Genomic DNA, 26,972 nt, shown 5'->3' with positions numbered 1-26,972 from the left:
GTGAGTTTTTGCAGCTCCTTCCAAGTTCCTTTGCTTCTTTTCTGGTTAATCCTGTCTATGTCCAGCCTGTCACTTTAGGTAGACACATATGTCTTGGTAGATTTTCATACTTGTCCCATTTTCAGATAAAGGATTTATCAGAGCTCTGTGAGATGTTAAAAGCTTGGAATATTTTTTCATAACCTAATCCTGCATTAATCTTCTCCATGTTTTCCTCCCTGACCTGTCTGCTGCGTTTCTTCATGACGCAGTTTGTTCAGCAGTGTTCTCCAGCACAGTCCTTCACAGAACATCTCCGTTTATTCAAAGATTAAATTACACACAGATTGGATTTTATTTAGTAGTAAGGCCACTTATGATGAAAGTAGGTTGTACAAGATTTTATTTAGGGGTTTTGGAACAAGGGGCTGAATACAAATCCACAGCACATTTTCAGATATTTTGTTCTTTAAAAATGTTTAAAAGCATGCACCACGTTCCTTTCAACTAACAGTGACTTTTTTATCTTTCACATAAAATGCTGTGTGATTATAAATTAACGTGTAACCATTAGAACAAACTTGGATATCTAGAGAAACTACTCATTACCTCAGATCAACAAATTGTGGAGTACTTTTTAATCTTATCTTGCTTTTCTTTTTTTTTTGCAGCTCCTTCTGAGTTTCTTTGCTTCTTTTCTGGTTAATCCTGTCTATGTCCAGCCAGTCTACCAGCCTTAGGCAGACAGGCTGGAAATATTTTGTTTGTATTTCCTCTAACTCATGTCAAAGCACTTTGAATTGCCTTGTTGCTGAAAATGTGCTATATAAATATAATTAGCCTACCTTACCTTTTCCACGTTGTCCATGTGATAATAATGTCCTTAATGTTGCTTTTCTCAGACCGCAAAGCCGGGGATTCCTCTCAAGGTGGAGCTGATCAGACAGACGGCAAACTCAAAGACTCAAAGGACAGGTGGGTCACGACAAAACACACACAGAGTGAAGGACTTCAGCATGTCTGTATTTTCTCAATTAGATAAATTTCTACTCTCTTTAGCTTTTGACTCATGTATCTACATCTACAGGACAGTTTGGTCATAATTGTGCTGCAGAGGACAGCAAATTTAATCAGAATTTAACCATCAGAATTTTCCAACAAAATTCTCCTCTTAAAGAAGAACAGGCATCACATCTGCATGATTACGAACTTTTTGTAAAAGTTACATACTTCAGCTTCAAACGTGGTGAACCTGAATCCCCCAACAACGCAACCGTGCTATTATTCTACTCCTCCACAGGGCGCAGTCATTATTTATGACTGCAGTCTTGCAGAAATGCAGCTCAGGATGAGAGCAATCACTCACACTGGCTTTCCTTGTCAGACGTCGGTGATTAATGAAAATTGACCTCCGAGGTGTTCCTGTTTTCATTAGAGGTAAAAGGAGCTAACTCCTCAGCTTAGCACTGACCACAGAACCAATCAAACAAATTAAGAAGTTTCCTTGCCTTCGTTTCTTGTAGCAGCTGACAGGAACTTTCTCTTCCTTCATTAATGGGTTTCATGGGCTAAATCCCTTCAGCTGTTTGCTCTTCCCCTGTTTCTGCTGCAGCGACTCTCCGGGCCACCTGGAGGAGAAGGTGTCGCAGCTGGAGGCCATGCTGAAGAAGCTGCAAGACGACCTGCAAAAGGTGCTTTGACTTCTATGAATGTTATTCTCTGTGACAGTATTTTGTAGCTCCACTAAAAGAGTCAGCAGGCAGGAGAAAAGTATTTCCTTTGCTCAGCTTCTGTCGCTTGAGCGAGAAGATTTCTGTTTGCTGATGCAGCCGTTAGAAATCCTGCCGTCGACGAGCCACTTCAGGTCCCCTGCTGACTCGCTGTAGAGATGTATTAAATTATAAAAAGAACAAAAAACACTTTAAAAGACGTTTATTTATTTATTATTTTGTGTACAGAAACGTTCCTGATTTTTGTAATTTTCCCCGTATTCTGCTATTTTACATGTATTTATGAGAAGTCCTGCTGTTTTTTTTTCAGTACTTTCTTTCCTGCACATTTCCACCAAACATGAATCTGTGCTGCTCTGTTGATCTTTCTTGTTTATGCCTCAGAAAACTGTATGAGTTGAACTCAAAGGCTTCTTTTGGACATAAGATCCAGCTGCCTTAAAAAACACCTCAATTTCAACACAAAGTCCACTTTTCAAACTAAAAGGAAATAATTAACAAACAACAAACAAAAAACAACATGGCCTTACTCAGCAGATGGAGCTGCTTGGTCATCCAAACATAAGTGGCCCTTGTGTTGAAAATGTATTTTTGCCAATACTGTCTCTGTGTATGTCTTTGTCTGTATGATGCATGGTATTTCTCCCAATTCAATTCTATTTTGAAGTCTTTGATGAGGACTGCAACTATGACTATTTTCACTATTTACTGAAACAATGGCTATTTTTCTGAACAATCGACCGACTCTTTACCTCTCAATGCTAATTACAGAAAAGCTCCTCAAACACGTACATCATTAAAAGAAGTTTAATGTATAATTTTGACTATCATTGATTCATTTACAACCTTGTTTCCGAAAGAGAGAAAGAGCACGCTGTGTAAAACGTAATTTTAGAAACTGGATATAAAGATTTAAACAGCTAACCATTTTTTTTACATTTTAAAATGGAGAAAAAGCTTTCATTCTTGGAAAAAATACATGACAAAAGTGCTGAGCCATCTGTAATTTCATTATATTTTCATGGATCATTACTCCTTTTTCATTATGTTTGAGCATTTATTTTTTTTGGACTTTGTTTTTTTTCACATTTTTCTCCAGCAATCACCAGTAAAATGTTAGTTCAGGTAGAAAACTCCAATATCACCTCCCAAAGCATTTTGAAACATCATAGCGTAAATAATCTCATGGCCAGGCTACCTCGATTTTGGGTTTTATTGTACATGATGACAAATTTGACTCTCAGATTTCATCTGATTTCATCAGAAGAATCACAGTTATAGCATTTGCACAACTGCTACTCAAACAAAGCAGCAATAACCCAACAATACCATTTTTTAACCTCCTACAAAACTATGCAAACACTCTGTTCCTGCTGATGAAGATTTACTCACCACAGGATGCTGGATGCTTGAAAGAGAAAGTAAACCTGACAGCATGACCTACTTTCTGTTTTATTTTTCACCTAACACTTATCTCACCACTCGGCACACTCATAGAGCATTCAATTTTTATTCCATCATTGTCAGTAGATCCAGCAAAAGTAACATACCATGTCCTGACCCAGCAGAACTTTGTGACTTTTACACCCTTTAGTCCAATTATGCACTATTGGAAATTATGCAATTATTTCAAATACATATCAGGACGTGATGTTCTAAAAAATCCCCTTCATTTTCTCTTACCTAAATCTTGGTGAAACACATTCTTCAACACAACACGACAAGAGATGAGACGGTGTCACAGCCCCTGAAAATATTTTCGGTTTAACCTCTACTCTTTTGAGTTTATTTTACAGTAGATTTTAATTTAGGTATTGACTATTTAAATCCCCAAAGTTAGGTGTAATTAGGCATAATTTAGACACATAAGTCTGACCTCATTAAGACAGAAACATTACCTAAACTTTGCTACAAAGGTAAGAACCAATTCTGCACAATTTGTTAAGCTAAATCTTTGGAAACTAACAAAGCTGGCATAATCTGACTAATACTAAAACCAAAGTAAGAGCTATCAGCTGAAGTCTTCAGTAAATGTTAAACTTGTCGGGTCTTTGCTGCATTTTCTTCCTGCTGTAAATTGTTTTTATGTCTGACACTTCCTTTCTTGTCCTCTGTCTATTTGCCTCATTTTTAGGGACACAGCATGTTGTTTTGGGCAGGTGATAGGACTGATTTTAAAATAATGTGTGAAAAAGCAGCAAAAGCCTAAGGAATAATTATAATGAAATTCAGAAAACCTGGAGAACTGCTGATTTAGTTCACTTAAAACAAAAATTACAGTGATATTTAGCTTCCTGCAAATGAAATGTGAACAATTACATGTGGTTTTTTACTTCGATATATTGTTATGCGGTTCATTTTAGACCTGATGCCAACTGCATATTTTTGTGACACTGATAAAAAATTTGGCTAATTTGGCAATAGCTTGTAAGAGCAATTAGCAGCGGTTTGACGTGATATTTTTAAAGAATGGATTCTCAACTACATTGGCAAAAGTATCACCAGTTTAAGATGGACTTTTCTCATTGGATATGTCCTGCACAAAGTTTTATTTTAAGACCAATGTGCTAAATGAATTAGCATCAGGACTCTTTTTTTGAACTAACACAGGTAGAGATAAGGAACGAATTAAAAATCATGTGATTCTATTGATGAAAGAAACATAGTCAGCACAGTTTTTCCATTGCATTTCACACAAACAAATCATCTTTACTGAAATACCTTTAACATAAAATAGTGTGAAATCTCAGTAGTTAGGTGACTCTGTTGAGTTGATAGCTATCTCTTGTGCACCCCATGATTATGGCCTTTTTGGAAGAAACCAGTTAGAGGTCTGGTTTTCCATCTCCCTTTTAGGGAAAACCAGAAGAGTGCACTGCACTGTAAAACATTTGAATTTGGTTTAACTTGAAAATGAACGTCCATCTGCTGCCTTGCAAATGCAATTTAAGTCAACAAATAAACTTCATTGGTTTTAACTCAGAAATGAAAGTTTGTGAAGTCAATTTAACAAGAGACGAGTTGTCTAAGCATTGTTTTTTTTAAGTTCATCTTGAATTGTGACTTTTATCGTAACGCTGCAATTTAAATCAAATAATTATTTCACAATATGCAAGAAAAAACTGCCCTCACCTAGTTAAACACCACACATTTGTCTATAATTTTCACTCACAGTATAAAGTTAAAATAACTACTTTTTTTTTTTTTTTTTTTTTTACTTTAGAGTAATTTAAATTCTTGTTTCAAATTGCATCAGCAAAATTTATGAGCTGGTCATGAATTTTATTAAACATCAGAATTCAGTTCAAAATCATTTAGTGTGAACAGGACATTAAAATAAACAATTGTCTTAGTAAGACAAGAGTCCGATCAATGTAACGCACCTCCATCTCAGGATACTAAAGCATGCCGCTAAGCATTCTGGGAAATAGTTCCCACTCTTTTTCTTCTTTCAGTTTTTTTTTAAGTGCTAACCTAAAAACTCTAGTTTATTCAACTCTTAAAATTGTAGTTAACACAACTTACTACTGTAAGTTTCGCTTTCACAAACTCACACATCAAAATCTAAAACTTGCTAAATTTATTTAGGGAATAATAAATTTACGTGGGAAAAGACCTTAAAGAGTAGAAGATAGTAGACACAACTAAATGCAGCTCAATGTTTTACAGTCGGAATAGCAGCATCATGATGTGGGACTTTCTTTCTTCCTTTCTTTCTCTTCACAAATGCATACCATACTTTTCTGATTTTTTTTATTTATAAACATTTGAAATCCTGTTCTCTTTATGCACTGCGCAAAATCCACTAGAACATAAACTGTTATTTACTTTTGTAAAATGTGAAGAAGTTCAATGGATGTGATTTTTTTTTCTGTAATTTCAAAGGTTTGGCATCAAGTAAAAAATTAATTGAAATGATCTTGCGTCTCAATGTTCACATTTTAGAGCATTACATATTTATATAACATATTAAACTGATTTCTGTTTCTATTTACCTTTTACACAGTGGGCACACAAGGTTTGTATGATTAACTTAATGTGATTATTTGCTGCTTTCCCCTGTTTTGCAACAACAGAATCAATCCAAACATCACCTGGGACTCCGGAAATGTTTGATTTTGCTCATCCGCTACTAATCAGTCTTGGCATTTGGTGAATGCAAAATAACAACGAGAATGTTCGATCATGAAAATAATCATTAGTTGCAGCCCTGTGCACATTGTGACTGATAAGGTGCTTGCTCATCTGACCGTCAGCCCACAAAGAACTGATTTAATAAACAATATGCAACAGTAAAAGTCAGCAAACGCTTGGTTGTTTTCGTCTGGTATCTCGAATCGAAACAAAATCTCTCCTGTCAGAGAACTGATCGGATCAGCTGATTGGCGCTTTGGGATTGCGAGTTTATTCCTCCTCGCTGCTGCTGTGCGTCTCTGCTCTGACTGTCGCGTCTCTCGTTTGCACACGCCCGCGAGCTTCCTTCGAGCCATCACTGTACCTGTCGCCACCCACCTCTCGTTCCTGCCACAGCAATCTGAGCGACAGCTTCTGTTCTTTGTTGTGTGCCGATGTTTTTCAGGAGAAAGAGGACAAGGCGGTGCTGCAGGCCGAGGTGCAGAGCCTCAGGCAGAACAACCAGCGGCTGCAGGAGGAGTCGCAGAGCACAGTGGCCCGCCTCATCAAAGTCACTGAGCTCCTGTGCAACGTCAACAAGCCCTGTTAGGTCCCCATGATGCAAATCCCGCTGAGCGCCTCCATGCCCAACAACGTTCTTTGATCATGTATAGATAGCTGCAAAAGTAAACACACAGGCAAGTGTGGTCCTGCCTGCTGGGGAGGAAGTATGCAAAAGAGACAAAAAAAAAGTGTAGACTGACCTTCACAGGCTGCTGTAGAGTGTGTGTGTGCGTGTGTGCGTGTGTGTGTGTGTGTAGGGGTGCGTGTGTGTGCCTGTTTTTCTTGCTTCAAATACTTGACAAGCTCTGCTAAGTAGCACTTATAGAAGAGGTTTCAATTAAGACAGACAGACACTGTACAGCATGTTTTGTGGTGTTTAATGGAAAAATGACCAAAAGTGTATAAAACATAGTAAGCAGTATCAGCGGTAATATATGTGAACGGTAGTAAAGCTACATGTAGTTGCAGGGTCTGAGTGTGTTTTCTGCCTGGCACTGACAGGAAGGTTAGCCTGAAATTAAAACACACACACACACACACACACACACCCCACACACACAAATGAATATTTGAATTACTGCAGGCGGCCTTCTACTTAGAAACATGTAACGATGCTCACTGAGGGAGGTCTGTTATGTAAGGACATTATCCTCTATCTTCACTTCTTAGTCGTACTGTATTTAGGTAATTCTGCTTTTAGGAAACGAAAATGGAAAAAAACGGGACTGAAAACAGAGATTCAAACTGCTTGTTTCTTCTGTTTTCTTTGGATTTCAAAAGAAAAGCAGCATAAAGAGGAAATTGAAAGGATAACATTCAGACTCTGGCAGGAACAAACTGCTTCAGCTTCCTTCCATGACTGCCTGTAGCTGTTCATCTCCTAACCTCACTATTGTAGCAGCCATAACTGTAGAAGATCGCCTCCTGCTGGCCTGAACTGCAGCTCTTTTCTTTCAGCCTGCAAAATAGCTTTAGGTGTGAGAATGAGCAACCTGGACTGATGGTGAAATAATGCAGAAAACTGTATTTAAATACATTTTGTTTGTGTTTTATTGTTTTTGTTTTGTTTTCTGATGTAACTATTTGGGTAATTGTTTTCTTTAGCTGGAGAGTGGCAGCAGTGCATTGAAATTTCCTTAATTAGAGATGCGCCAAAAAAGACTCACCAAACGGTGATCACAATCAAATAAGTTTGATATTTACCAAACTTGATTGGTGACCAGCCTGTTAAAACCTCAGAAATGCAACATTTTTCCAATCAACGAATGCAGCTAAGGGCTAACAGATCTCACTAACATCACTCTTCAGTGTGGAAGTTGTCACTGACCGAATGATGATCAAACTTAGCTATTTTTAGTATCAACGAGGCAATTAAAAGTAAGTGGAGGAATCACAGAGGTGTAGGAAGCTGTTTAAAATAGAAACATGACACCTGGTGCTTGCATTTCACTCTATTTGGTTGTTTCAAACTCGACTATTTTATGTACAAAAATGAGCCGTTTGCTATAAAAGGTCAACTCATAAGAGGAATGTTGTTTCAATTTGATAAAATATTAAATTGACTAAAGCTCAACGTCACACGGAAGTTTAATTGTTTCTTTTATTAGTTTGAGCTTTCAGTCCGCCTGTCAGGGAACATACTGGATTTGGAAATGTTGCCAGCAGAAATTTCTGATTTCAAATTAGTGTCTACACTCCCCAGCGCTGTGGTTCTCAAACTAAAACCTGCTGATCCTGTGTTTATTTCACCTCTGAAGTCAGAACTTGGAGCTGGGGATGTAATCAAAGATAACCACAAGCTTCAAGTTTAAAAAGCAGCTTGATTTGCTTACTGGGTCCAGGGCTACTACTTGTTGCAACGCAATAAAAACAACAACATATTCGTATATAATTTGCAGTTAGGTGTTCACTTGAGGTGATTGTGTTGCAGTTTTAACAAAATCCAGGTCATCAGAGGTGCAAAGAAAGTCATTTTTATTGCAGCTGTTGGTGAATTTTAAATGCAATTAAGGCGACCATTTTGTCTTCAGAGACCGGAGCTGTTAAGACGCCTCAGAGTTTCTGACTTGTAATTCTAATTTAAGGACCTGTTTGTTAATCTGTCCAGCTTGAAACTGATTTTTCAACGTCTGTGCTCTGGATAAGAAACGAAGTATGTTCCTCTTTTTGCTTCTTTTTTTTTTATGACTCAACACATCAAACTGAAAAAGTACAATTGCTGCTGCAACTTAGTAATATCTGTTTTCATTCTAAAACGTTTGAGAATCACTGCTGTAGGGAATGCATAGAGGCTACTGTTCACATTTATGTTCAATACCATAAAATTAAAAGACATTTTTAAACATCAACACAAATTTTTGGCTGTTTCAAAGTGGCAGACAGGTGGACAGCTCCCAGAAGAGACTGATTTCAGTAATGCTAACCATGCTAACCAAGCTAATCAACTAATCAATCAAGTTTATTTGTATATTTCAGCAAGAATTCAGTTCAAAGTGATTTGCACCATAAAACACAATTAAAATTCGACCGTTGAGAAACCAGTGACAGACATTACATTTTAAAATGATCAAAACCATCAATAAACATTGAATATGTTGGTCAATGTTATGTTATTTATTATTAAGCAACATGTGGGGTTTTAGCCTTGATTTAAAGGAGCTCGGGGTTCCAGTTGTTTTGCAGTTTTTTAGACGTTTGTTAAAGATTTTTGGTGCATCGAAGCTGAACGCTGCTTCTGGATGCTAATTGTTAATTTATGATTGTTAATGTTAAATGGCTTCTCGCTCACACACGCACACGCTGGGATGTTTCTTCTACTGTTGGTTATTAATGGTGACTCAAAGCAGAAAGGTTAGAAGACACAAGAATGGTAATTTTCTCAACGTTTGCCACGCTAACGTTTCTAAATTTGACCCCCACTACGTACCTTCGCTCATACATTTCCTCCATTTTGGTTGACAGGTTTTTGTTGTTTTGAATTTTTCTACAATAGTGAACATTAATGAAGATATAGTGTGGTTTCATTCTGTTTCCTAATTCTTTCTGATAACTTTTTGCCATCATTTTCTTCAAAAATAACTGATTAATCGATCAGAGTGACCTTTTTCTGGTTGATATAGTTTGATTTAAAAAATGTGACTTTAAATCATTGGTTGTCAAAGCGGTGCTAAACACCCTTCTGTTCTTCAGAAACTATTTTGTTCACAAAAAATCGACTTCAAAGCAACCAATATCCTAAAGGTACGAAATGCCTAACTGACTGGCATTCCCCTTTCACAGCAGGAAACATAAAGGTAGCTATTTTGAGTCATTTTTCATATATATTCTCATATGATAGTTTTTAAAGAGAAACTGGAAGTTGACCATAGTTGTCCAGTCGGTGCATCTCTAACCTAAATGTACGCTTGTGTGCTTACGTGTCATTCCGGCACCTTTGCTTTTGTCACTGTAACACTGGACATGTCACATACTGAACTCCATTCAGCCTGCCTAAAATTATAAGATTATATCTTGCTCAACATAAGAAGGTGCATAAGATCTCAACTCCGCCCCTGGTACTCACCTTCCCTCCTTAATGTATCTCCACTGCTGATGGAGTCGGTGTGTTCAGAGTTGGACTGCCAACAAACAACCGATCCACAAACTGATAAACTGAACTCTCACAAACACACACAAACACGAGAAAACCGATGCCAAACATCACTCAAGACTGCTGTTTCTTTTCTTTTTCTTGTACAAACTTCCTGTAATTTTCTTTTAGAGTCACTGTGAATAACTGGTACCAGCATATGAGGGGTGAGTTAGGAATCTAAACCTTTGTTCCACGTTGGTGCACTGAGCATGCTCTCCTTTTTGCAGGACGATTAGCGCTAATCGGAGGCTCCATTATTTGAAAGGAGAGGCGTACGTGGGAACAGACCTGTTTTACTGTGTCTTGTATATTTATTTAGATTGTAGGAGACTGGTCGAGCATGACAACGTGCCAAGCGACTTCCAAGCCTCCCCTGCTGTATGTGTGTATGTATTAAAAAATGTAACGTATTAATAATGCAAATGTGGACTTTCTTGTAGCTGTTCAAACTGCATTGAAGGTGTAAAAAAAAAAACAGAAAAAAGAAATGTGAACTATGGTGGAGAAAACGTGAGTTATAAATTTTGCTTTGCTCTTCTAGAAAACAAATTGCTATGATGTGAAATGAAGTAATAATTGCTTAAACATAATGTAATTACAAGTGATAATATTATTCTGGAATTGAATTATTTAACAACTCGAATATGGTCATCAGGTATGCCTTAATGAATGGATTCCCTCTATCTCAGTGGAACTGGTCTGACTGGTCATACTGGCATAATGTGAAAGCTTACTCTTGACTTTGTGCCTACTTTTTTGTTGTTGTTGTTGCTTTATCCTTTTACATTTGGTTGCACTTACTAAGTTTGTGTTATTATATTTTTTTATATAATTTAAATCAGATTTTTATTTCTTATTTTTTTTGGCAAAATGAACATTTCCAGGACCACCACAGTCATCGGGTGCCACGTTTGCAGTTCAGATTGTTAAAAAGAAGAAAATAGATTTTTTTTTTGAAAAGTACATTTAAAAGGAGATAGTGCTGAAAATGATGGTTGAGTGGAAATGAATGGGTTGTGCTTCCTTAAAAGGTATTTAAATGTTCCTGTATGAGTTGTCTATGGAAATAAAACAATAAAAATAAATAAAACTAGGAGGAAAAAAGTGAAAGATTTGGGCATCACATGCGCTTTCTTGACGTAAGTTGGAAGTGCAGCGGGTTAAACCTAGTTACATGTAAAGTCTATACAGATGTTTGACAAATACTCCTAAAGCAGATTATACTAAGACATTTGTTTAGCTGACTTTGAGATATGATGGAGTGATTGTGGAGGATGTTTGTCATTCTTAGATTATTTGGGGGGGGGGGGGAAATCTAGCAGGTTTGGAGTAAAAAATAAAAAAAACCATCTAATTCCAGGTGGCTAGATCTCCAGAACCTAAGATGTACTGTATATGTAATTTAAATGAATCTTTAGTTTTCATCTGTTCACCCTGTGGCTCTGTTTACTTTCCATGAAGCAGAGAATAATTAAAACACAAGTTTAAACAGCTTCTCACTGATTTCCTATCGTTTCTGAGATTGGAGTTTGTTTTTTGGGGTTTTTTACGAGTTTTGAGAGGAGTTGAGTGAATTTATCCGGACGTTACGTCTGCAGTCGGTGAAGGTAAAACAGAAACAAAAGCAGCAACAGAGAGAGAGAGAGAGAGAGAGAGGGAGGCCGGACTTAGCATCTGAAAGCAACAAGATGATTGGTGTCAAAGGTCACAGCTAAATCCGATTTGCTGAAAAGAATAGAACATAAAAGTAAGTTGACGCACTGGAAGAAACAGGAGATGTATATATAATCACACACCAAATGGGGTAACGCTGCATTTTACTCGCATTGTTAGATAATTGTAGAAAACACTAAAGGCATGGCTAATATGATAATTTTGAGTAAAAGTAACACCGTATGAGGATGTTTAAAATTTTAAGCAAAAATGTGTTTAATGAGCTGAAGAAATTTCCTTTGTAATGGTTAAATATCATTAATCTTTATAGTCATAAAAATATTTTTTTTAGTTTTTGGATTTGGAGAAAATATATGTCAGCACATAAATTAGAAGTAACTTGCAAATAAACTTGCTTATTTGTTGATTCACAATTATAACAAGCTGATGGTTGCTTTCCAGAGATGTTTCTTGTCATGTAGCGTTTTCTGTTTTTCTTGGGGGTTTTTTGCATGGGAAAAATGTAGCAGGCTTTCTTTCTGCAGGCTGGACAGCTGTGTGCAGCAACATGGGGGGAGGGGCAGCACCGCGTCACTTTAATTCATGGAGATTGTAAGATCTATTCTTAAAATTATCCCTAACCCCTCATAAATAAGATTGCATACTGTGAATTTACCTCACTTGGACAAACGGTACAAGTCATGCAATGAGTTAAAATAAATTATTTGATCAGATTTAATCCACTTTATTTTCTGTTGAAGCTTGAAAAGTCCTGGCCAGAATAAATCTTGATCTTGTTACAACACAGAGTAAAGGTTAATACACAGTGAGTGAGAACAGAGAAAGAATGAGAACAGCACTTCAAACTTCACATTAAAGTCCTCATCAGTCCCTCAGAGGCTAGCTCCGAGCTTTTCTCAGAGGAATAATGTATTCATATTAATGTTGTTATTTGTCAGACACCACAAAAGAAAAACATAATTTGCCCAGATGACGTGTCAAAAACAAGCTGCAAAAGACAAGAACATATTTTGCATAAGATCATAAGGAGATGAATGTGAAGGAGTCCTCAGTTGTACTTTAAAACAAATAAATTGATTTAAAAACACAATATTTGCCCTTTGTTACACATGTGGCTTCCAGCAGCTTCGTCTTTCAGCGTCTTTCTTCAACTGGGATCTTACAGCGGTCACAAGAGGAGCGTTGGCTACGTGTGTTTGGGACAAAACGTTTTGTTTACATTTTTAAGAGAGACAGAAATCCACAACAAAGTTTATGTTATTTCTGTGGTTGGATATCTGCTCAAAGAAGAGATACATGTGCATCCAGCAGCTCAAAACCAGCTTCAAAAACTGTGCACTGCTTTAAAGATCACAATTTGACATGTATTGGCATGAATCTAAATAAGAGCTTCATAGTCTTGATCACTGCATTTGGATTATTTTATTTTATTTTTTTAAAATCAACCTGCTGTAATGTGAACTTAGTCAGCAAGCAGTGGTGATTCTTTACAGTTTAGAAGATATTTAACTTTCTGTGAAACTAGTTGTAAATCTGAGGTTTGAATTTGTCCCACAGCTGAAGTGAAACCAGGTGCCAGGATTTAGACACACTTATCTCTGCACAATCAAGCTGTATTCTATTCCAAATCTAATTTCTCACTTCTCTGCATAACACATTACAGTTTTTCAATCAGTTTTTGTGTGTGTGTGTGTGTGTGTGTGTGTGTGTGTGTGTGTGTGTGTGTGTGTGTGTGTGTGTGTGGGCGGGGGGGTTATTTTAGATATTTTGATAATATCCAGTTGAATTTTCTTTGGTTTCTAAAGCCATTGGACAGAAAAATCTTTTTACTTCTGCTATTAAGAAACAGAAGCTATTGTGTAATCCAGCCCAATATTTTACTGTCAGCGAGGAAAAATTAGGTTTAAAAGATGAAGAGAAATGTCAGGATTTTTAGTTTGAGACTTTAAATGTTCCAAAAGGGAACTTTCACACAGAGACTGGGTTGTTTTGAGCAAACTTTAGACATCTAAATACTAACTACTGACACAGGAACCTGCTTCTTCCACTCAGGCTAATTTTGTTTCTTTCTTTTTTATGCATTTATTTGGATCTATTGCTCTCTTATCACTTTTAGTATTTCCCTCTATAGTAATTATTCAGCAGCTGTTCCTAATCACCTGATTTACTCACCTGCATTCAATATCATTCCATATAAATTCACTAGTTTCTATTTTTCTTGTTGCCCTGGTTCCTATAAATCCACCCTCCCACCCTCCATTATCCACCTGCTGTCATTTGATTCCACCTTGACAAACACCGAAACATAACAGTACCTGCATTTTCAGCAATATCTTTATAGTTTTCTCATGTACCTGTTCAGAGCTCACTAACATTTGAAGTATCACCAAAAAGTTTACAATTTCTGTATTCCTGCTGTTGCACAAAAGCACGGTGCGATTTTCAGTGCGATAACGGTGTCTTTAAAAAATTTTTTCAAGCCCTGACTAAACACAGTGTCATCTCACTGAAACTGATGAAGCGCGAGATAAGACGCGTTCATTTTCCAAAGCTTGTTCCGTGATCATAATACAGCACGAAACCATCACACAAACATTTCCCAGGACTTTGTCCACTGGAAAGCTTTTCTAAACACCCGCCGGAGAAAAACACTCATCTTCCAGCGCCTGACACCAGGAGGACAGCTGATGACAACAATGCACCAGTTCATGTCTTTATTTGGGGTTGAAGCGCTGGAGTCCTCTCTCCGAGCTGCTTAAGTGCTTAGAGCCAGCTCGACTCATCCCTGTTCTGTAAATACAGAGGTAATGTGTTGGTTTGTGAGTGTGTGTTTACACTCCCGGGTCACAGGGTTGTGTTTTACGTTTTAAATGGCCAGACCACTGTTGCCCCATTTACAAGAAATAGATGAGGATTGATGAAAGTCCGCCTGCAACATCTCTTCCCTTCACAATTCCTGCCATAAATAAGACCGGAGATATTTGCGCCAGATTTCAAAGCTCACAAAGAACACCTCCGCTGTTTACCCAAAGGATCCTCTGGTGTTCAGAAATGTCTATAGAAGTTTATTTAGCCAGACTAACAAAAGCTAAGTTGGCATGAAAACCAGGATCACCCTTTGGGGAAACAGCAGAAACATTCAGAGTAGATTCTAGCAGACGCTAAATGATGGGTTTATGGTGGGAGGGTTTAGTTAAATTGTGAAAAATACAAAAAAAAATTGTAAAAATTGTGCGTTTATATGGAATTCAAATTAAATTTGCTTCACATCATAAAAACACAAAAATAACACTGACATTTAAACATGACATTTTTTCAAGTGAAGTTGCTACACATCAGATTGTTAATTAATATTTCGTTGATTATGTTTCAAAAGCAACTCTACATTTAAAGGCGCTCAGTGTTTCAGCTGTTTTGCAGTTTTCTGTACCAATATGAACTAAACAATACATTGATCAAACTGTATAAGATATTTTCCAAGGGATGAAATAAGAAATTGTACTGAAAAACTTGATGGCTTTAGTTCAGACTAAACAACTTTAAATAACAGCTTGTAATCACTAGTAATTATACACAACATTCACGCCACAATGTAAATAAAGATACACTGCTATATATTTAGTATAAATTTTGTTATCTAAATTCATTTGTGTCTAGAAAAAAAAATAATTTTTAGATGCTGCACTCTAAAATCTGCTGAGTCATTTCTTTAACACAGATGCTGAGTTTATGCTGAACGGATGAGTTAGGTAGTTTTGACCTATTAAACATTTTGAGTCCTAAATCTTTGGGGTAAAAAAACAAAGCAGAACCTGTAGGATTCAGAGTGTGTTTTGAAACATCCTCACAGCGTTCGGGATCATTCCTGCAATCAATTTACCCTCTGTTATCAATGCAGAGAAATTAAAACAAGTGTGGAATCTAAGTTTGCAAGCTGAAAACCTGCCTGGTTCTTGTTAACAACAACCTAATGGAGGAAAATTCATACCTCATGTTGTGTTTTGGCTGCGTCCCTCCAGCAGAAATGACAGATACATCTCTGAAACAAACGGCACTGCTGACCGCAAATCAGGCTTGATTTTAGGTTTAAGACGTAATTGGATAGGCGCGCTTTCTCATTTCATCGCTTATGTGCTCTTGTTTATATCCACTTTGTTTACGTGTAAGACTGCTGGTCCAGAAGTAGTTCACACAGTTTCTGCAAAGTGTCGCTGACTTTTCCAGAATTATGTAAATAAAAATAAAAAATATAAAGAAACTTAAAGTGTTGAATTTGAAGTGTTGTATAATCTTTTTCTTCTTTTTTCTTTTGCTTACATACTTAAATTTGAAACAAAAAGTCTGTAATGTTGAGAAAATCTGGGGACTAAAATGCATAAAATGGAGAAACAATGTGAGATGAAACATGAAATTTGTTTTACGGTGACTGATGGATAAGAATGTATTGAATTAGCAGTCATGGCGATTTTGCTCTGTTACTGTTTCTTACATTTGCAGTTTGAACACATTTTGTGGTTAATTACATGCTTATAACTGCTTTACTGACACATATAAAATGGCAGAACGCAGGAACAACATGGTAATGTGCAAAATGTAGATCAGAGAGGATTATATTAGAACAGCTGAATTGTTGGTCTCCCTTTCTCGTTACTGTTTATAAGTATTGGAGGATGGAGTGACTAAATGCAAATTATTATTTAAAAGGCCGTCCCTAAATAAAAAAAAATGGCATCTTCACCTATGTTTTGGAGGATTGAGAGTTGTATAACAAGTGGGAGTTGGTAAATGTTTTAATGGGAAGACATGCATGCAGGTGTTACTAAGTTTTGTCGTAGTAATATCAGCCTGCAGGCATTAGTAATAAGTGATGAAGGTTCAGCATCTTCTATTGAAAGTGAGTAATCAAGATGTTATTGGTGAAATTCAGGAAATATCCACACTGCTGGATGGAATGAGAGCAACTCAAGAAGACACAAGAGACAGTGTTTTCTAAGCAGAGTTAAGTTTGACACATATTTATTTTGTTTTAGTCATATTCTTTGATAAAAATGTTTAGTTTTATCATTTTGTCATTTAGGTTTCAGTCCAGTTTTAGTTGACTAAATTTACTCCAAATTAACTTTGGGTTTTAGTTTTTATATGATTATAATTAGTTTTCAGGCGACCTTGTTTCCAGATGTCTCTTCAAATTTGTAGAGCTTTTCATTTGTTTCTGCATACAAAAGATATTTGTTGATGTCTTTATGTTCTGATTTGTTCATTCTTTTTTTTCTTTTCTATTTTTACATTTGTAAACATGTGATCTCCACCTTGTTCAGTTCTGCCACCAAGGAAATTTAAGTCTCCTATTGGCAATTTTTCCAAGTCATCCTTCCAAAATTAGATCTGGTTGGATATCATCTCGCTCCAACGTTCTTCTTTCATTTTTACACAAAGTTTTCATCATTATAAATGAGTTCATACCAAGTTTTTATCTAGATAACTGGAAAAATGTTGCGGAAATATTTCAACATCTCATTGCTTAATGATTGAGCTTTGATTGATTCCAACCAGAAATCATGTTTAGCAAATTTCAATGAACAAAAGCAGCCGTTTGTTAAAGCATGCACTCTGTTAATAAGTGATGCAGTTCATAACTACGTAGCTTTCCCCGTTTGGTGATAACAAATCCACCAGTCCTGTCATAAACTGTGCAGTTAAACCGTAAGAATGACGAACACCAGGACTCTTTGTGAGGACTGAAGACACATGAGGCTACTTCTACTTATTGTTTCCTTTCACTGCTATGAAATGGAGTCAATTCAAGTTTTTCATTTAAAACATTATCCAGACTATTCCTGTTGTAAGGTTATCGCAAAAGGTTTTGTGTACATTTTTGTACAGATATACGCAGGCAGAGCTGCAGCTCTGTTTTTTTAATCTTCTCTCTGATTCTGGAAGGTCTCTTCATGACAAGATGCTAAAACAGCAAGAGGCCCGTTATTTCTTGTGGTTTTTATTTTGCATTACTGGAAAAACTCAAGATGAAAGAAAGATACCAAATATATTTGGGCCTTTCAAGAGCTTTATATTTTTCTCAATGCTATAAATGATCACTTTAATGTAATATTCAATAACTCAACTCCCAATTGTTGATGTTTTCAAGCCTTTATTTTTGGTTAATCTTGATGGTTTTCCACTTACATTTAATAAAAACATCACATTTAGGATGAGAATATTATGCCAGACCAGTAAAAACAAACAAAAAAAAAACATTTCAGAAATTTTAAAATTAATTTGATAAACAACCTCATTGCAGCACAGGTTCTAATTTATTGAATATAACAATTCACCTCCAACAATATAATGGGCCCTAGAAAGTTGTGCCCTGATCACAGACTGTGTAAATCACCAAACTTCAGTCATAACTCTGGATTGAAATGTCCTGTCAGTGACGGTAAAAGTCTCACAAACTGAATGCTTTCTTGGAAAAGACCTGGCTTTTAGAGAGCGGTCATTAATCTTTAACACAGTTGAAGAGTCAGGGCCATTCTACAAGCTTTATTTTATCATGCTTTGTCTATCCTAAATCAAGCTTCGATGTTTTGTCTTTCCATTGACAAGCTGTTAATCTTATGGAGGTAGACCTTCTTGATTATTCCACACTTTTCTGTTGCACCAGTACCTGTGACAGCAAACGTGGCCTTTGGCCTTTTGTTACCACCACCAAGCTTAATATGTATTTAGCTTATCCAGTGGTGTCAGGTGAAAGGTGTCCATTTATACGCAAAAGTTTTCACACAATCACTCTAGAGCAGGGGTCTCAAACTCCAGGCCTCGAGGGCCGCAGTCCTGCAGTTTTTAGATGTGCCACAGGTACAAAACACTGGAATGAAATGACTTAATGGCCTCCTCCTTGTGTAGATCAGTTCTCCAGAGCCTTAATGACCTAATTATTCTGTTCAGGTGTGGTGCAGCAGAGGCACATCTAAAAGTTGCAGGACTGCGGCCCTCGAGGACTGGAGTTTGAGACCCCTGCTCTAGAGAGACAGATAAAGAACCCATCTTTAAAAGTGTGGTATGAACCCAAAGTACCCAGTGAGAACGTTCACATGCAAAATATTGTAATTCCATGCAGAAAAAAGTCCCATCCACCCCTTGAATCTTTCAGTATTGTTAATTATTATCTATCAGTATTATGTAAAATTGACTCTTTTTTTTTGGCTTTTAGCTTTTTTTAGTGTCAGGAAGAGCAGACAAAGGTTTTAAATTGCGGAGTTAAATTTCTTTTAAGTTTAATTTGATATACCGTATTTGGTGACACTTTATTTGAAGGGGTGTGTATAATACTGACATGAGACTGTCATAAACATGACGTAACACATGTCATGAACATGAATGACTCTTCAATCATAAATGTTTACAACTGTTGTCATAAAGAGTAATTTGGCAAATAATGACACTTTTAATGTAAAGGTGCACTAAAAGCTGCATTAAAAGTTAATTAAAAGTGTAAACTTTTCATTATTCAGTGTAATTAATGACAGTTTTGATGCAAAATTCCATTAAAACTTGCTTTAAAAGTCAATTAAAAGTTTCATCTTGCATTAAAAGTGTCATTATCAGTGACACTTTATGACAACAGCCATAAACATTCATGAAGACTCCTTCATGTTCATGACAGTGTAATGTCATGATTATGACAGTCTCATGTCAGTCTTATGCACACCCCTTCAAATAAAGTATAATACTCCCACTTTAAAATTTATATTAAATATCCATATAAGGTTGGGGGAAAAAAGAAGGGCGTTATAGGGTCTATGATTTTTATTCATAGCTGTGTAGTAAAATGTATTTCTTGGTTGCTACGTCATCACTTAATATATGTATTTTGGACGCATTTACGTCCAAAATGTGGGTAAGGCCGAACAGTTTCCTTTGCCAATGTAGATTTGATTTGATTTGAATTGCGCAACCTGCGTTTTGTCGCTCCCTGGTGGCCACTGATGAGCACTACACCCCGAGCAGGAACACAGTGCTCGGAACATACCGCCTCCTGTTGCTGCACCTCACTGTGGGATCTGCAGTCGACCTTTCAGGCTACACACATGAACGCAGAAAGCTCGTTGGCGCGTCTCCCCGCTATGTGCGACCCGGAGGACGGTCGGTGGAGTTCACCAGCACGGCGCCTCCTGCTCTGAGCCCGGAGCTGCTGGAGTAAACTGGGCTCTCGTCTTTGCGGGGGGAATTTTCTTCTTCTTTTCTGTCTTTTGGACCCAACTTGTCAGAGAAGCAGAAGGAAGGAGGGAGGGAGGAGGCGGTTTGTTTCGTCGCTGTCTTCCAAGAAAGTGTGAAACAAGTGTAAAGACAGAGAGCAACAGATGTTTTTGGTGAACATGCAGCTGGCGGAGGAATGAAAGCGGCAGCGAGGCACCGGCGGCCCTTCCAGCGGTTCTGCTGCTGCGGAGTCGGGCTGGTCGCCGTCATTTGGCTCACGCAGGTCCTCCAGGCTCCAGGTGAGACCTTAATTAGGACGCACGGCTGCGTCGCTGCGTCTGAAGTTCACTCTAACTCCAGCATTATAAGTTAGTGCTTAAAAATATACTCCAATCTGAATACTGTGTAAAATTATTTGCAGTGAAAATGACAAAAGACGAGCAAAAGTACATGTTGTGCTATGTTAGTAGTATTAATAGTAATATTAGTCTAATATCTATTAATTTTTATTGTTATATATGCATTTGTTTTTATTAAACGTACAATTTTGTATACTTTAAACGGCATGCACATCTTAGAAGTAAATCAATATCTTCCTTTTAAAATCCCAGATTTTATCAGATGGTTTGTAACAGGCTATACATTCTCTTTATTCTCTCTCTGGTTGAATGTTTGACCTTTAAAACAAGCTGAACTTGGAGAGTTTAGATTGAATTTCCAGCAGCACGCCCTGCTGCTGCGTTTTTCCTGACATGACTGCAGCCCATCCCTCAGCCTCTCTGTCTGTCTGGGCTTCTTGGGATGATTGACTCTGTTCACCCTGCAGGGAGGTGACAGATTGTAGATCATACAAAGCGGGCACAAACTGTGGCATGTGTAAATCCAATCACTGGGGGTGTAGGCTGGGCATTATCTTTAGCTCAGAGGACAAACTGACTATGACTAGACATGCTAAAGACACATTATTTTATGAACAAACTGCTTTTATATATGAAAAACAAGGTGGATATTAATAATAAAATATTACAAATTTAAAAACTATGATTTATTTCTAAACAAACTGATTTGGTAAACAGAATCCTGGTTTCCACCTGATTTCAATTTATAAAAATCTAATTAATGAAGAGAAACAAATTGATTTCCATGATTCGTGTGGCATGACTAACCTGTGTAAATATACACCTGTATGGCTATATATATAGATAAATAGCTATTTATTTTTTAAACAGTAAAAGTAAAATGACTACCTTGACTGCTGAAATATTATGACAGTGTTTCGTGTTAACCCAAGCCTCGACTGTTGTTGGTTCACAGTTGAAAATATGTCTAAAACAGGGAAGTTTGTGTTTCTCGTAGTCGCATCCTCTCATTTGGCAGTGGGCAGAAAACACTCCTATGTCTCTGCTTCTTCTTTTTGCTTCTTATTGAAAGGAGTTTAAAATGTTGGAAAAGTACGACAGAACTAGGGAGGAACAATATGAAGAAAATATGAAATGGAAATATGATTACCTCCCATTTTCCTCGCTCTTCTCTTTCTTCCCTATCAGTTTTAGCCTCTAGGTCACTACGATCTGCAGTTGCACATAAATCAGATATTTAGAGAGCAACACAACTTATGTTACAAGCAAGTTCTCCAAATTTAACACAAAATACCATTTTTGATAACTAGAGTGGCTTCAGAGTTAATCAACCCCTTCTAGAGGAGCATCTTAATGCAGCACCATTAGCTGTTATGACCTGCTGCATAATTCACAGTGAGACACCAGAGACGTCTTCACTTCGTTGATGTTGTTTGACTTTGAGAAATGTTTTGGATCGTTGTCCAAACCCAAACGTAATCTTCCTCACAGACTGCTGACTTCCTGATAATTCATCGTACGTTGTAACTTTCTCACCCTGCAGATTTTCAGTGCAGCAAAAAATAAAAGCCCCAGAACATCACCGAGCCACCGCCATGCTTTACATTAGGCAGTGTGATTCATTCTTTCTCCTCCAGATGTACTGCTGGCTCTGAAAGTTAATGTTTTGAGTTATTGCTTCACAGAATCCTAAAACTCCTTGGCTTCCTTACTCAGTTGGGAGGCGGCTTTATGTTTTATGCTTTTGGTTCATAAGTGTTCAACTCTGTGCAGGTTTTTCTGCTGTCAGTGAAGAGTTTTTGACCATCAGCCTCCTCAGGATTCTGGTGTAGCCGCTGGTGGTTCCACTTCCTGCCACATCCAGCCAAGATTCCTTTAACTGTAAAGCTGAAAACTATCCAGCTGTGTCAGTTTCCTTCATCTCTTCTATGAGACAAGTCCTTTGACCCTATTTCTAACATGCAATAAAACTTTGTTTTATCTCAACTAACGAAGCATCTGATTGGTTGCATCGAGTGCGTCTGATTGCCACATATCGTTTCCAAAGATTATGAAGAATTATCCTCGGAGGCATTGAAGGATTTAGATCAGGGGTGTCACATGCATTTTCGTTTTGGGACAAATCACGATCATGAATGCTCTTAAATGGCAGGTTGTGCCTGAATGTATTGATAAAACCAGTTCACAAACTGTTAAAAATATCAATGAATCCTTAAAATTAAATATTATTGAACATCTTTTCAGTCCCTCCAGGATTTTGTGATAATTTTTGTGATATTTTGCAATAAAAATTAAAGTGTTTGTGGAACTAATTTAGAAATATTTGCGATATTTATGACGGTAAACGCGACTTTTTATTACCCACTTTATAGATTATGGATTATAATCTGACATCAGTGATGGCTGAGCCAGCTGTTTAGTACAGGTAAGAAAGTTTTTGACAATTTTTGAGAAAGATCTGCAATAAACTACCAATTTATGTACAAGTGCAAAAAAGTTGCTGGTTTTATGTGAATTTCCATGATAATTTTCAAGAAACTGGAGAGACTGATTGATGTAATTTGGCAGTAAACGGATAAAAACTACATTGATTTGATTGATAACATAATATTTAAGCACAATTAGAGTTTAGTTTAGAATCTATAGGACCACATAAAAAGCTATGGCGGGCCAGATTTGGCCCACAGGCCTTGAGTTTGATTTAGATTGTGCAGTAGTCAATGGAACTGGATTTATTGTTGATTTTGGAGGAAATCTTTATAATATTACTTTTATTTATATCAAAGAATAAGTGTTGAATGTTGGCAATAAACCTATTTTGCAGCAGGGTTGGAATAATTTTAGGAGGCTCTGAATGAATTATAGACACAAGTCCATCCAGCTTGTACAAATAGCTACACTGAAAGCAGAACCATCATACTTTCTGCCTTTAAGCTGTTAAAATGATCAACCGCTGTTAAGATATTGCAGATATTTGTATCTATTTTTGTTCTATATTATCTATTTGTTTATGATTTTTCACAGAAAACAATGGCTATTTTTAGTAGAAGCCATTTCAGTAGATAAACAATAAAATGACAGATATTTGATTATATTTAGTTTCTGCATAGAAACCCAGAGAAATGTGTTGGTTCAGTGAAATGTGGCAGCGATGCCCCTAAAGGCGTCACCTCACCCCCTCACTCTCCTCCAGCTCGTCATCCGCTCGTCGCCTTTGCTGATGTGGTCACACACTGTCACACACGCCCTCAGCAGATGCTTCAGCACCATTTTCCCCCTCGCCTCCCGTGCGCATCCAACGGATTTGAGTAGCTGAACTTTTTCATTTCTGCGAGGAGTGTTTTAATTCCCATTTGGGCTTCATCCTGCTTCTGCTGCGCGCCATCCCTTTGTGGCAGAGTGTCCCGTTGTATGAGCCGTGTCATTAATATTTATGCTTCACCTTTAAATTATGAGTGTGCCATCAACCTGAAGAGGTTCTCTCAACACAGACCAAGGCTGCTCGCTCGAACCTTTTTGGCAAAGCTTGTGGTCTGCTGATTGTAATGGTGACAGGCAGAACAATACTGGAAAATATTAGACATGCTGCTGCGTCCACAATAACACAGCTTTTGTAGCCATTTATGGCTATCCGTGTCTAAGCCGCTTTTTTTTTTATCAGGAGCTGCAGTAGTCATAGTTAACAGTAAATAAATGCCACAGTAAATTTGGGTAGTTAACCCATGCACACCTTTACGCTGCTGCAGAGTAGAAATGTTTGGTGTTAACTGAAGTTGTCATAAAAGTGTCAGCCTCTTGACATATCCTACAGAAGATGCTACTAAGCTCAATAAAAAAAAAACCTTTATGGAAATGTGCTTGAAGGAATAAGAGTTATCTAAGTTTTTCTTTTTTTCTTAAACCACCTGGACTTCAACTAGACCAAAGATTAGACATCAGAGATTAGAAAGCTTGCTCTTTATCTAAAGATCCAGTATGGTATGCCCCAGATGAAGATTACTGGTTATGTAATGTAATTGTAGCCAGAAATTTAATCAACCTGTTTATTTACAGTGCTCTGAGAGAGACTTCATTCCCCTTAAACTTTTTCATATTTTGTTGCATCACAATCACAGACCTCAGTCTGTTGGGTTTTAATTTGTAACACAAAGTAGCATCCTTGTGAAGTGGATGGACAATGATAGATAATTTTATTTAGTCAGACCCCTTTAATCTGACACCTTTAAATGAAATGCATCACAAATAACTGCTTTGTGAAGTCGTCTAGTTAGTAGAATCCAAAAGATTGCAGAAGACTTGAGACATGGGCTATGGTTCACCCTCAAGTCAAACATAAATATTCAAGCAGAGCTGCAATGAAATGATTTAAATCAAGCAGTACTCATGTGTCAAAATGGCCCAGTCAAAGTCCAGATCTAAATGTGGCACGACTTGAGAACAGAGGCTCCTGGAAGTGCTCCATCCTGTCAGACTGAGCTTGGGTAACTTTGTAAAGAACATTTTAGATGTGTAAAACCAGTGCAGTCAAAGGTCAACGTATTAACTCAGGATGGTTGATACATATCACCTTTTTCAGAGTTTTATGAATAAGAAAATTAACTATATCTAGGCCCATCACAATAAACAATAAACAATAAATCAATTAATCACGATAAATTAAAAGAAACTCAATAATTTTTATTTGCTTGATTTTTTTGTTTTTCTCTCTTTTTAACAAAAACTGGATGATAAAAGTCTTCAGTCTGGTGTTTCAGTCCCAACTAGCCCTTTTTTTGAAAGATAATTTTGTTTACAGACTTCATAATTTACTTCATTTGTTGTTTTCTTTCTTTATTTTGGATTTTCCAAACCTCTTCCAGTTACAGTGTTTAAATGTTCATTAGAATTTAAAGTTTATTGATCTTTAAGAATATGTTCTTGCATTTTTACGCCATTATTACTATTATATTACTTGAACATGTTCTTAAAACAGCAATGTTACCATTTATCGCAATAAGTTCTGGGACAATTTATTGTTCAGCAAAGTTTGTTATTGTGACAGGCCTACTTATACATCTTTGTTTCCTTCTCCTTCACAATCCTGCATCACTTTAAGTTGATTTATTAAATAAAATCCCAATAAAATTCACTGACAAACTTCAAGCAATATCGACTCCTTTTAGAGACGCTGTAAAATAGTTGATTAGTTACATTTCTATGGGTTTACTATAGTTTCTTCTTGATTAAGCAACCTTTACAGAGCTTATTCCTTCAGTGTTTTATTTGTAAATATTGGTCATAGAGGTTGTCACATCCTTTTCCTGGCAGTCACTGGGGAAAGTATTATCAAGTCTATCATTCTTGGTGTTTAAACTCAAGCACATAAAACCCAACGACCAGAAAAATGGTTTAAAGGTTGCTGAACACACCAATTAGGAGCTTTTGAGATCAAAAATGTTCTCATAAAGATTTATGTGTTTTATTTCTTGCTGTGCATAAAGAAAGCAGATCAGATTCATTAATGAGATTTAAGGACTCGTTTCTGCTGCATTATGTGTGTACGGAAAGCTGTAAAGCATCGACAAAAAACCTTTTCCATTATTTATTACTTTGTTTGCTACCTGTGAGGCTATAAATGTCCACAAACTGTTTAATGGCGTTGAATAACAGCTTTGTCTGAAATATCCCAGTTCCTTTGTGTTCAGTCCTGCTCTTTTGTTGAAAACTTAGTGTCTCAGTTGGTCTGTAAAGTATCCAGTAGGTTAAACAGGTAGTAAATTTTTTTAACACACTTCTGGATCACAGGGGAAATGACTAAATATGGTCTGTTACCGTACAGATAGTAAAACTCAATCATACTGAATCTGAATTGGTCAATACGCTTTAAATGACCTAAATCAGACTTTACATTTATGCCACTTTCACTCAAATAAAGCAGAAAAAAGTATTTAAATTATATATTTCCCTACCTAATATATAATCACAACAAATTATTTATTAAAAAGATTATGAGAACAAGAAATGCTCATGGGGTTAAACTGTAAACATTTATTTCTTCAATATTTAACTTTTTCCTAAAAATATGTCAACTAAACTAATACATCAACCATTTTTGATTCAAAAACAAAGCAGGAAGAGCTCATTTTGATCCATTACTGTAACAATGGGAATTAGGGGCATGCTGCAAATTTATGGTGCAGTACTTCAACTGAGTGACTTTACTGTAAAAAGCAAAAAATTAAAAAGTCACCTCCTTTTCAGCGCTGCTGCTGGGAAGAGGCAGGATGTTAGCACGACATGAAGCTTTTTGACAATTTGTGATGAAAATATGGCTTATTCATATAAAACAGACAATTTTAGTGATACTACATTTGATGTGATTAGTGTAATGATTGCATTTCAATATATTATGCAGTTTATGGTGCTGACAACACTGCAGAATGTTGTCAGTGCTTTGATGTGGCGCATTCATGTTAGAAAAAAGGAAAATTTGAGTTTTTTATCAGGTGATCAGAGCAGAACGACCTGAAAATCAGTCAGTTCTGGTTAAAAACACATTTTATGATGCATCTTTGTTTATTAGTTGTTAGTAAGTTATTGAACATTTAAGCAGTTTCTGTTAAAAAGCTGATAAATTACTGTTGCCTCCATATTTGCCATAAATAGATAAATAGGATCATTTTTATAAATATAGATATTCAGAAGAAATGCTCCTTCTGTAACAATCTACTAATATTTCATTGTTCA

General features: G+C 36.7%; 2 protein-coding genes across 7 annotated transcripts in view; both read left to right on the top strand.

Annotated features, from left to right (window-relative positions):
• Positions 1-11,513, top strand: part of LOC102228716 (signal-induced proliferation-associated protein 1-like) — a 53,632-nt gene extending 42,119 nt beyond the window's left edge. For 5 of the 6 annotated variants that reach the window (XM_023341775.1, XM_023341774.1, XM_023341776.1 and 2 more), the window contains 4 exons: positions 882-954; positions 1,592-1,670; positions 5,716-5,727; positions 6,289-11,513. In XM_023341775.1, coding sequence (XP_023197543.1) covers positions 882-954; positions 1,592-1,670; positions 5,716-5,727; positions 6,289-6,432 — 308 coding nt within the window. In that variant the 3' untranslated portion in view covers positions 6,433-11,513. The remainder of the gene's footprint in view (positions 1-881; positions 955-1,591; positions 1,671-5,715; positions 5,728-6,288) is intronic. The other variant, XM_005802901.2, reaches the window with a different exon arrangement.
• An 8,199-nt stretch (positions 11,514-19,712) lies between these two features.
• Positions 19,713-26,972, top strand: part of LOC102217605 (sodium/potassium/calcium exchanger 3-like) — a 32,760-nt gene continuing 25,500 nt past the window's right edge. Inside the window, exon 1 of the mRNA XM_005802944.2 lies at positions 19,713-20,186. Within this exon, the coding sequence (XP_005803001.1) occupies positions 20,084-20,186 (103 nt within the window). The 5' untranslated portion in view covers positions 19,713-20,083. The remainder of the gene's footprint in view (positions 20,187-26,972) is intronic.

Source organism: Xiphophorus maculatus, chromosome 11, assembly GCF_002775205.1.
Source record: "Xiphophorus maculatus strain JP 163 A chromosome 11, X_maculatus-5.0-male, whole genome shotgun sequence".
Taxonomy (NCBI): Eukaryota; Metazoa; Chordata; class Actinopteri; order Cyprinodontiformes; family Poeciliidae; genus Xiphophorus; species Xiphophorus maculatus.
The sequence above is the reverse complement of the archived record's forward strand: the minus strand, read 5'-3'. Positions and strand labels throughout refer to the sequence as shown.